This window comes from Pteropus alecto, unplaced genomic scaffold, assembly GCF_000325575.1.
Source record: "Pteropus alecto unplaced genomic scaffold, ASM32557v1 scaffold75, whole genome shotgun sequence".
NCBI classification, from domain to species: domain Eukaryota; kingdom Metazoa; phylum Chordata; class Mammalia; order Chiroptera; family Pteropodidae; genus Pteropus; species Pteropus alecto.
Window position 1 is genome coordinate 14480211 of NW_006440638.1, and position 12332 is coordinate 14492542.

At 36.8% G+C, this 12332-nt stretch overlaps 1 protein-coding gene across 14 annotated transcripts in view; it reads left to right on the top strand.

Annotated features, from left to right (window-relative positions):
- Positions 1-12332, top strand: part of MAGI1 (membrane associated guanylate kinase, WW and PDZ domain containing 1) — a 554323-nt gene that overhangs the window by 440322 nt on the left and 101669 nt on the right. For all 14 annotated transcript variants that reach the window (XM_025050818.1, XM_025050820.1, XM_015593788.2 and 11 more), the window contains exon 4: positions 9044-9250. In XM_025050818.1, coding sequence (XP_024906586.1) covers positions 9044-9250 — 207 coding nt within the window. The remainder of the gene's footprint in view (positions 1-9043; positions 9251-12332) is intronic.

The window sequence follows — 12332 nt, forward strand, 5'->3', positions numbered from 1 at the left end:
TTTAAAGCAAGCCCTTTTATACAAATGAAGTTTGTTGAGCATTTACTTTGGGTCAGACATTTTCCAAGCCACAAGGTGTGATGTCCAGGTCAGAAGACAAAGCAGCTTTGCCTTTTTAGTGCTTACACTTATTAGTTATTTTTACCAACACTTGTCCATATATACTATGTGCTGGGTGCTGTTCAAAGTGTATTATATTCACTTGTCCATATATACTATGTGCTGGGTGCTGTTCAAAGTGTGTTATATAACTCTCTTAATTACCCAACAATCCTATGAGGTAGTTATAATTTATCCCCATTTGACAGAAGAGGATTTGAGACCCAGGGATGCTGGTTATCATTTTTAAGTTCACATGGTAAGCCAGAGATAAAGCTGTGATTCAAACCCAGGCTGTCTGGCTCAGGGTCCCCGCTCTGCATATAGTCCGAAAGTCTTATGAGGCAATTAAATTTAAACAATTTCAAAACAAGTGATGATGTTCTGAGAAGGGAACTCCAGAAGCATGTAGTAAGATCATTGCATCTAATCCCAACTCAGTGTAGGGCCCCTTGACGAAGTAACATTTGAAATGAAGCTTGTCAGGATTTTATGAGTTCAAGTGAGAGGCTCACGACTGTGTTTCAGTCCGGAAATCAACATCGACCATGATGTCTGAATCCAGAGAGAGCAAGATGATGAACCAAGAGAAGGTTAGAATGATGGGTCCTTGAGAAGGAGGGGCAAGGAACCATGCCCTGCTTCCTTTAACACCAGTGCAATAGAACTTTCTTCAGAGATAGAAATGTTCAGTATTCTGAGCTGCCCAGTAGGACAGCCACTAGTCACATGTGGCTATTGTGACTGAAAAACTGAATATTTAATTTAATTTAAACAAATTTAACTTTAAATAACCACATGTTCCTGGTGGCTGCCATATTTTACAGTGCAATTATAGAATAAAAGCTTCTGCAAGGAAGGATGAGGACCTCTTCAAAAAGATCATGCCCTTCTCACCCAACTGACTGCAGAGAACTAAAGCAGGTCTTTTAGAGTTAAGCTCCTTTTTAAAAAGTATAATTTTAAATCTTTCCAAAAAGGATGTCACTACACTACAGAGGAGTGGTGATCTTCTTTTGTGGATACATTCAATGACATGTGATATGACAGATGAGTAGAGTGAACCAATAAAACCTCAAGGCCTGATAATCTGCAGAATATTCTTTCATGGCCAATATTTTGGGGGTTTTAGAATTACAGAGTTGTAGGATTTTAAAGCTGGTAATGCAGTACAGCTCATTTCTTCATATTATAGAACAGAAATCCAGAGGGAGACTGGTCAAGACACTAAAGGGAGTTGGGGACAAATGCCCGTCACCCACGTCATGTCGCAGGCAGGACTGGGAGGCTAGTATTTCCTGTGTCTGCTGTCTGGAAATTGATACTTCTTTTATAGACTCTATTATCGGTTTGTTCATTATGTAAGATAAAATACTGGGCAAAACCAGATAGGACCATTGTCCTTATGAGTCTTACAGTTTAGTAAATGAGACACGTTATTCAAATACCACAGAAATAAATATACAATTGTAAGTGTGTTAGGATCTATAAATGAGACCATAGGATGGGGAGATTTGATCTCTGTAGAGTTAGGAAAAGCTTCCCCTGCAGAGGTAGTAATTGAGGTGAGCTCTGGTGGTTGAGCTGGAGTTAGGTTGCTAGATTTGGCAAATAAAAATACAGAACACCCAGTCGTGCAGTTTATCTGGCAACCCTAGTTGGAGTTAGTTTTGGACTATATTGGCAGTGGTGGTAGTAGTAATGAGTCAATGAATCTAGAAATGTTTATGTGATTGAAAAGTTGGTAATGTATTGGTTATCTTATAAAGAGGTAAAGAAGCAGATGATGATAACCCTCCTAGGATGACTCCTAGTTTCAGTCTTACTTAACTGGATAGATGCTACTATCATTTGTTGAAATAAGAAACACTGAAAAGCACCAGTTATGGTGGGGAAGCCAGAGGCTCATTGATGAAACTTTCTATCCCCACCAGCTGTAATTGCTGAGAGTTATATATGTACCAACAGAGTAAAGGCCTTTCTTGGCTGTATAAGGAACCCAGCTATCATTCCTCACAAGGCATAGAAGATATTGGTTGAGCTCATAATTGATTTCTGCTTTCAATGTGAACCAAATTCTCTTTCTATCACTAGACAGAATCAACATCAAGGCAAGTCAAGGCCAAGAAGACAAGAATAAGCATGTCTTTCTTCCTTGGCCCAACTTCTTAATTATAGCACTGAGCTAATTTATTTGATATGGTGCTTGAAATAAATCAGTTGTACCATCTCCCTTTTGCATTGCTTTCCTTTATTTTTATTTCCTGTTGACATTTTTGCTCAGCAAGACAGGTTGCTTGCCTCAGCCAGCTCTTGGGACTAATGTAGGAGAAAGTTTACAAGAGATGAACTGTTCAGTGAAGGTGGTTCCGAACATGCCTGTTTTACAAATGCCTCTGGGCAGAAGAGGTTGATTATACACTTTGAGCACTGCAGAGATTTTCCCTCGGCATGGAAGTGCAGTGCCAGTGTGACGTTTCAAATTGGAGTGAAGAATTGCATATTTCTGCATGTTAATTAGGAAAGGGGATGTCAGCATTCAATAATTATTGTTTTGCTTCCTAGAAGGTCTGCAGAAAAGCAGCTACCACGAGTATACATTTTTGCTGGGGGGACACAGAGATAAAGCAGGGGTGAAGAGAGTTCTTGTTTGTCATTGAGGAAAATGAGACCGGCTGGAGTCCTGTTCTTTGGCAGGCCTTGGAAGCCTTCTGTTGTGATAGGCTCTGTTGGCAAACTCCACCATGGAATGTTCTCTGTTGATAACAGAAGTAACCAAAGGGTTTTTGTGCTATTATGGACTATTCCTCTGCACATGAAATGAGGAGGCCGTGGGCCAGGGAAGGTTTGCTTACCTCCCTACTCAGAGATCCCCAAAGATTCCTGGAGTTGAGAATATAATTGTTGGAGTCAGACAAATCTTTGCGTAAATGTCAGTCATCACGTATGCATTGCGTGAATCTGTTTCTTTATATGGAAATAGAAATATTGATGTCTTTTTTCCTGTAGGATTGTTAATAAAGATTTGAGTAAATGACTATATGTGTAACGACATATGGTAGGTGCACAATAAAGGTAACTTTTGTTAATGTTCTTTGAATATATATTTTGATAATAATACCCTCTTCTGCATTTTAAAGCTTTTATCTGCCACAACATCTGGCACACTTTAAGATTGCCAGGGTTTATTACATGCTAACGTTGTGCCAAGCACAATGCTGAGTACTTTATACACATTATCAAATTTAATTTTCACAAAAAACCTTATTAAATTGGCACTATTTCTACCATTAGTTTATTCCATGGGAACTGAGGCTGGAAAGAGGGAGGCCCCTTAGCAGCTCAGGGTAATAAAACTATTAACTTACATTGCCCTCTTCAGTCTTACATTTAAAGCCAATTGACACTGACAAGAACAAACATCTAATTATGGGATGTTGGTTTATCGTCCTTCTGTGCATACAAATCATAGTTCTGTAGGGTAGAGCAGGTAGGAAAAGGAAGAATGACAAGACCATGATAGGAGTTTTATGAATGATCACATCAAGAGTTAAGCAAGAAAGTGGCCAAGTTAAGTGATGTGAATCTGAGGTAATTCACGTATAATTGATGGACTGAAAAGAAACTGCCCTGAGTCATGCTAGTAAAAACCAGATCCGCAATGTAGCTTTTCCTAGCTGCAATTCATGGATACTGTCCCACTTGTGCATTTACTCATTCTGTAAAGAATTACTGAGTGACAGCGTGTGCCTGGCACCATGTTAGCATGGTGATTCGGTGGTATGTAAAAATAGATTTTGTCCCTGCGTTCATGGAGCTTATAGTTTAGAGATAATAACAGGTGTTGATTAATTAAGCAGTCTGATAAATATGGTAAAGGGTGTTGGGAAGGAGAGGTACATGGTTCTCTGAGAACATGTAAGAACCTGTGAGGGTGGCTTTGATCTAGTTTATGGGGTCAGATACTGTCCCTGGAGATGAGTGGGTGACAATGGGACAAGAAGCAGAGAGAAAAGTGTTATACAAAAGGAAGAGTAAATGTAAGAGCTGTGAGATGAGGGGGGCACGGTTCGCATGTGGGAGGGGGGCTGAAAGAAAAGCAGTGGATTTAGAGCAGAAAGAGCAGGTGAGAGTGACTGTGGAATGTTCCTGCAAAACTTTCAAGGGTCAGTCACGCATGGCCTTGGGTCCAAAACAAAAACAGATATGCTGGATGCCTATGTCTTTGGGTGCTGTATGTGTATCTGTGCTTTACACATCAAAAGCATAAGGTTTTTTTAACGCCCCTCCCCCCACCCCCAAAAACCTATTGTGCCCCCTTGGAAGCAATGTTGTCCCACTGAAAGTGTATGCTCTAGATTCATACACTTTCTAGATTCATACGGTGGTCAGTATCATCCTGTTCTACTTATTTTCAAAAGCTTCTCCTATAGGAAGATAAGTCTCTCTCCCTGACCCCATACAAAAGATGGGACTGGAGACAAAAGGCCTGAGTGCTCTTTACCCTGAACCAGCCAAGTTAACCCTAAAAAAGATCTTTCTGCTGCTTTGGGCCTCCCTGTTTCTCATCTTTTACAAAAGAGGAATGATTTTCCCTGTCCTGTTTACCTTTGTTGTGCAAAGGGTGGTCAATGGATGAGCAGCATCAACGTCACCTGAGTACTTGTTCAAAATTCAGAATCTCAGGCTCCACCCTGACTTACTGAATTAATTTAATGCGTAACTTTATTGTTTGCACAAAGTTTAAGAAAACTTAAATATATTGTACAGAGCAATTGTGAGGATCGTGTTTTAGTCCCACTTTTTGGTTTTATTTCTAGTGCCTAGCACAGTGCCTGGCCTGAAAAGGTTCTCTGTGAGGAAATAAATGAGCGAATACTAAATATGTTCAAAGCGAGAGTCAGTATAGATTAGATTCATTTTGACTTAAAATTCAGGGTTACGGTTCTCCTTAAATATTTTATCAAGCTCAGTCCCTATTAATTTTTAAATGCATGTCAGAAAATGTTTTCTTTGGCTTGGCGGTGGCCAAAGATTGTGCCTGTTAATTAAGGACAGAAGTAGCTGCTTCTTACATTTTTCCCTGCCCTCCCCTCTCTCCCCAGCCACCATCCCTGTTGAGTTTTATTGTAGAGCCAGTTCCGAAAATAGCAGCAGAGATACACACAGTCCCACTTGGGAGAGAGTCCGACCACATCCGCAAGTATGTTGTTGGCTAATGTGGAGACTGGGGGACAGTCAGGCTCGTGTCTCCTAGAAACTGCAGCCTGCCAAGTGATAACCCAAATTAAATTTTAAGCATTTGTAATTCTTCACATAATTTTTATTTAATACCATTAAGTGATCAATATAGTCTTCATAGTCACTTTCTTATGCATATTCTCTGTAAGGGTTGTGTTTCTGCCAGTGGCCAGGCTTGGCCTGATTATTTATGACCAGAGTGCAAACTAATGATAAGGTGGAATTTCCTGGAAGGGAAGAGCTGTGAACTCAAATGCCTGGGGGTATTTGAGTGGGTTGAGACATAGAGACCCCTGTTAACTGTGACTGATGAGGGGAGTATGTAATCTGAAACAGTTTTTAAATGTTGGTCAGTAATTCAAATTATTGTTATTATTTTTTTTTATGAAAAAAAATCTACAAAGAAAGTTGAACCCCTGCAATTAGAAAACCACTGCATAGAAGCTTTTCTATAAAGGTTATAGGCAATACGGAAAATGAGAAATACTGGAGCGATTTGAAAAATAACACCATCGTATTTATAACATCTTATAGTTTCCAGGGCAAATAATGTAACTTTCCTTAAAGAAAGTTACATTATTTGATCTTCACAATAGTCCTGTAAGGTCACTAGTGCTGGTGCTATTACTGAGAGAATTTCCCATTTCACAGAGAAAGTATTATTAGATTGAATGTAAAAAACTTGCCGGAGGTTATTTGGTCATTGGTAGGTTTGCTGACTTATTCCTTACATCAAGGAATAAATAATAATAGGTTACCAAGTGGCAAGCACTTCAGACACATTGTCTCATTAATCTTCCCAACAAGATGTAATGATCCTCTTTTTAAAGATTAAAAACATACACTATCGACATTCATAAGCATTTATCCAGCTTGACTCTAGCGTCAGACTTTACCATGGGCTAAAGACTTTAAATGCATTTTATCCTCATAACAAATTTGCTAAGTAAAAACTAGGTTCTCTTAGAATCCCAGTTTTAGAAAAGAGGATAAGACTTTTTATAGAATGGTGGAATAACTTGCCCAGGGACATATAGCCAGTTAGTGGGTGGTAAAGCTGGGATTTGAACCATGAGCTTTCTTTCTCTTCTTAGTTCTTTTCCACCACAGTGTGTCGAATATTGCTAATGCCTGTACATTAGATTAACCCAAATGAAACTGCTGATATTTGACAGTTTGTCTTTTATAATAGCAATTTTGTGTAGTTCAACTAATAATATGTACTTTATCTGCCTTCAATCAATCTTAAATTAATTTCCAGAACCAAGAAACAACTATGAATGAGCAGATCATTTAGGGGAGATTTTAGTCACATTTTGAAATCTGTTAATCATTTATTAACTTAAGAAAGATCCTGACCTTGAAAACTGACGAAAGTTCATGCATATTTGTCAAATTTAGGTAGAACTTTTATTTTCCAAACATTTATTTCTGTCATAAATTGAGGATATCTAAGTTTTAATTGATTCTTAATTGACAATGGGTGTCTTATGAGTGTTACTTCGATTTAATGGCACTGAAAAAGAGTGATATGATTATAATCTTATAAAATCATGAATTAAGGGTTCCATCTTTTAGTGACATCTTTCAATGGAAGATTCATATAGACATCGACCTTACTTTAAACCGTAACTCAAAAATCTACATGGTGTTTTGGTGAAATAGTGATTGGAAAGAATTAGAATTAAATTCAGTAGAGGTTTGTCTCTATTTTTTGTTCACTGTAAAGAATTTTTTTAGTAGTTAGCTTCTTTACTTTCTTAAACCTCACTAATAGTCTTCACTTAATGAAAAAGTCAACACTGTGACTTGAACTTCAAGAAAGCATGGACATCTTTTGATGATGAGTCTTGCAAGATGAGTCTTGTTTCTTACATGTACTAGTTCTTCCTTGTGCATGTGTGAACTCCATAAAAGCACACATAGGATGCCTTTCTTGAGGCTGGTTCTACTCAGTACCTGTACCTTTACGTTGGAAACCTGAAAGAGTTTTTTTGAAGAGTTGATAGGTCTATCACATTCTATGAAAAAACTGTAATGATTGAGTACGAGTCGCAAGAATGTGCTTAGTAGATTGCTGTCTGGTATCCTTCAAATTCAAGCATGGTACCCCTTAGTCTACTGCACTTTTCAATTTATGTGTTCAGAATTTCCTACGCTGACACGCTGTTATACCACGCTCAAAGAAAGTGGGTGCATATATTTATAATTTGGTGATTAAAAAATATTTTAAAGAAATAATTTTGGTAAAAAAGAATTTTAATGATAAAGATAAAACTTAATGCAAGCAAATTCTTCATCACCTGTGTGTAATACAGAACAACATATTACTGTCACTTTTTTCTTTTGTCCTTGTATAATAAATGTATATTTTATGTAATTTTGTACTGAGGTTAGACAATGAGATGAAATCTTTGGCATCTTTGGAAAAGAAACAGTGTGCACAGGATTCTTTGTGATTTATAAATTCTACTTTACTAAGCACAGAATTATAAATCTTGCTTATGATTTATTGAAGGGCTCAATATAATTTGTTTTCTTGGGCATACTCTAAAAGATGTGGGATGGTGAATAGGTCAGTGGCATTCTAATGCTGATTTTTTTTTTTATCATGTAGTCACAGAATATTATTAATTATAAGCTTTTTTCCCAAACTTGGGCCGTTATGAATCTCCTTCATGATTTTGTCCATATCTTAATGTAATGTCTATTATTAAGGTTTTCTTGAAAAAGCTTACTTTCTAACTTAAATTTTCAAAAGGAAACTCATCACTACCATTCCTATTCTTTATTAAGTTGATTAATTTCCTATTCTATATATTTGCATTTTTAAACTTCAAGTTTAAAAAGTCAATTTTAAAAAATATTGTTTTTTTCACTTAATTTTTATAAGTAAACTTTATATTTCTACCATAATTTGCTGGTTACATTTTTTTTAGTGTACATTAAAAATATACACACGTTAAAATGCAAAATTCAGCCATGTACCTCAGAATCAACAAGCACATTATGGTTGGACCTTAACCAAACTTTGGAGAAAAGTGGCTGAAAGAAGATGGGCAGCTACTAAAAGGGTGACCCACAGGGGTGGCACAGTCGACGCAGAGTTTCTGTTAAAACTTAGCAAGGTTGTTCCCACCCTGAATGACCCTGAAGGTCAAGCCTGCCATTCAGTTAAAGAGGCGACACGTGGTGTTCACTGTCCTTCTTTCTAAATATTGCCCTGGTTCCCTCTTGAAGAGTCCTTTTATTAAGGGAAGGTGACCTCAACTTGGTAGGCTTGTAAAGATGCCGGCAGTAATGAATTTTTTATTTTCTGTGAGGCTCAGTCTAAATTGGATTCAGCATTATGCTAGTGCATATATGTAAAAAGGTAAATAACCAATTGAAATTCAAATGTAATGAGGGTGAAGTTTTGTTATTCCGCACAGCTGCCTTTGTTTTTAGCCCTGGAAAGTTCTTTGCACCAAAACAAAGCAGCTTTCCCTCTTGCTTCTGAAATCATGTCTAGCGAGATAGAAACATCTTTTCTAACCAGTTTTAGAAATAAAATTTGCTCTGGGTTTTTTGTTGGTTTTTTTTTTTTTTTTCAGTTTAAATACATACTTTTTAAATGTGCTGAGAAATTTGGATGTGAAGTCTTGAAGAAAAAAAAACAAAGTATTCTTTCTGAAACATGCAAATGTGTCTCTCTATCTCCTAGGAAACTATTATGGGACACCCAAACCTCCTAGCCAGCCAGTCAGTGGGAAAGTGATCACAACGGATGCCTTGCAAAACCTTCAGTCTGGCTCCAAGCAGTCGACTCCAAAGAGAACCAAGTCCTACAATGATATGCAAAATGCTGGCATAGTCCATGCAGAGAATGAGGAGGAGGATGATGTTCCTGAAATGAACAGTAGCTTTACAGGTAAAGACTAGACGATGTTCCACCTCCATGAACTTGGGGAAAGGAGGCAACGGGAGGCCTTTACAAAGAATTGTGAGAAGGTTTCTATTCGCTAGGAATTCAGAAGTGTCACCAGAATTCAAACTCTAACCACATAATGCTTGGAAGAGGTGGGAGGTGGTCTTTTCCCTGGTCAGTTTTTCATGCTTCCTCACAAGACTATTTTAACTACAACCAAGTATCTTAAAGGGGCTGGAGAGAACTGTCTGTAGAAGAAAGTCAAGAATAATTAGCATTGTTTCTTTGTCTTCGAAATGATATATATAAGAATATTTGTATTTTGTTCATTTATTTCTTGGCCTTGACACTGATCCATAATTATAGCTAAATTGCTTATAAAGAGAAATATGAGAATTTGTTTAACAATTTAGTAATAGATGACACTGTATAGAAGGCCAGCAGTACCCTTTTATGTCATACCTTTGTAAGAGATATGGTAGAAATATATCATGTGTTCAATTAACATTGGCAAATTTTACTATATGCCCTATGAGAAATATGGGGAAAAAATACTGTAAGATTATATCCTGAATATGCATTCTATATTATATAACATGTATTACTCATAGCATTATATATTTATATATATTCAGGGCTACCTACCTCCATCCTTAAATATGCTGTATTTAATAAAGGGATCTTTAAGGACAAGGCCTCTAGACAAGGCTATACAAGTTGGGTTTTGCACTTTTCCAGGAGGCACCATTCACAGAGGCTGTGATATATGCTTCCTGGGTTAGTGCAGTGACCTAGAACTGTTCAAAAATGTTTTTCACTATATGGGAGTTTGACCTTATACAGTAATTCAGATGTAACAACTGCAGTAAACATGAGTTACTCCAGTCTATAATGTTTTGACTTTAAAGAATATCTTGTGTCTTTTATTTTTCCTATACTTGATATTTTCTTCAATATTTCAGGGTTATAGTTCTCCAGGAGTTATCCATTTGCAGCGTTATGAGATCTTCCTCTCTCACATTGGCCTTTTCTGACTTCACTGCATTTCAGTCATTATTTAGTTAGACTTAACCATAATAAAAGGGAAATTAGTTAACTCTGTATTTTCCTCCTTGTACTACCAAGTCTAATAGAATATTTAAGGAAAAGGTTTGTATTGGTCGAATGCTTTCTGTAGCCTGTATGGGCTTCTCTGAGGTTTTCTTATTCAATTTCAAAAGCCTAAAATTCTCCAAGATGGCAATTAAAAACATCTTTTGATGACTTTATTGTCATAACAATAGCCTAAGACTTCTATAAGGAACATTGGGAAAAAGAGGAGGAGGCCTGGTTTGGGATCTTGGCTTGGTTCTTGGTAGTCTTATTATGAATATGATATCTAACTTCTCTTATCTATAAAATGACTGGTTAAGATTAAATCATGTCTGAGTTCCCCCTTCTAGCTCTAAGAATTTGACTGCATGAAAATTTTCATTTTCTCATTTAGAATGTATTAGGCCAGTGGCCAACCTCTAGTTGCAATAGCTAGGAGAAATTTGCCAAATTTTACATATGTCTTTATTGAAATCAGTTGATTTCATCTACTTAGAAATAAATATTTTAGCCATTTGTAGTAGCCCTCATTGATATGAAAGCAGATTATTAAGTTAATATTACTTTTAAAAGAGCTATTTTGATGTCTTAATGTCTTTCAATATCAAAACATTTTGTACTCTGAACCACTTTAACTAACAATCTACCAGCCACTCTAAGCATAAAGCGACAGTAGAATATTGAGGTCTTGTGTTTTAACAATCTCCCCAGGTGATTCTTATGTACACTAAGTGAGAAAAGTGGAAGACCTTGCAAAGATAACCAGAAATGAATATGTATTGCATCTTAGAGAATTAAGAATAAATCTCTAAATTCTTGCCAAGTTTTGAATTTATTCTTTATTGATTAGTAAAATTTCAAAATGTTTCTTCTCTGTTGTCCTAATTTCTCTTTTCCTTCAAGCTTATAGTTAGTTTATTAATCTGTACCCCTGGGTGCAAATTATGAAACCAACTCAAATTGGTTTAAGCAGGAAAGAATATTTAGGAGATTAAGTAACTGAGGCTCAATCAGGGGTATTAGGTGATTTCCTGTTTCTTTCATCTCTGCTTTACTCTTTGTAGGCGTAAGTCTCAGCAGGTCTCACCAGCATCTGCAGCATGAGAAGTTATCGGCTTAATAACTTCAGCATCAAGAGGCCACTGCTTGCTTGATAGAGAAGAATTTTCATGTTTAACATTTATTGATTTTCTTTGGATCATATGCTGAAAAGAGTTTGGCTTGAGCACACCACATGAGTTAGAGATTTGAGTCAGTCCCCACCTATACACCTGGAATAGAGAGGGTGATTTTTAAAGGGAGGTTTGAGTGGTGGTACCAGAAAAAGAGGAGATAGATGCAGAGTAAGGAAAGACCATAGCCTCTTCAATGTGGTACATTTTTGGTGGAAGTGGTTGTTTAATAGGTTTCACATGTCCTCTATCCAACTATTGAATTAGTTTGTTTTCATGTGTGTCGTTGAGAGCTACACATCAGAGAAAGATTTGATTTACAGCCTTTTATTTTTCCTCAATCTGCTTTAAGTAAATCAGAAATGTCTATAGGAGAATTACTGTGGGAGATAGGAAATAACTCCATCCCTTGATTATTATGTTTTAAAACTCCATAAAGACTGACATTTAACATCATTAGCCTCTATAAAAATTCAAGCCGAATGTTGATATTACCTTCTTATGGATGTTTTAATGACATCACCTCTAGACATTTCTAGTTAATAAGAAGGCAAGGAGACTCGTGTACTTAGAGCCCTCTTTTAAGGCCTAAGTCAAATCAGTCCACCCACATGGTACTTGTTCTAGGAGTAACTGTCTTGGTTTTCACAGGAACATTCTCCTCACTTTGGCAAAAGAGACTCAAATCTGACTCATTGGTTTAGCTGTCTCTATATTCTAAACTCTTTTGTACTTTCCAGCTTGATTTGTCAGTCTTTGATCTTTGCCACTATCTACCAAAAATGTTTTAAATAATTTTTACAAAATGGACAATAATGCCA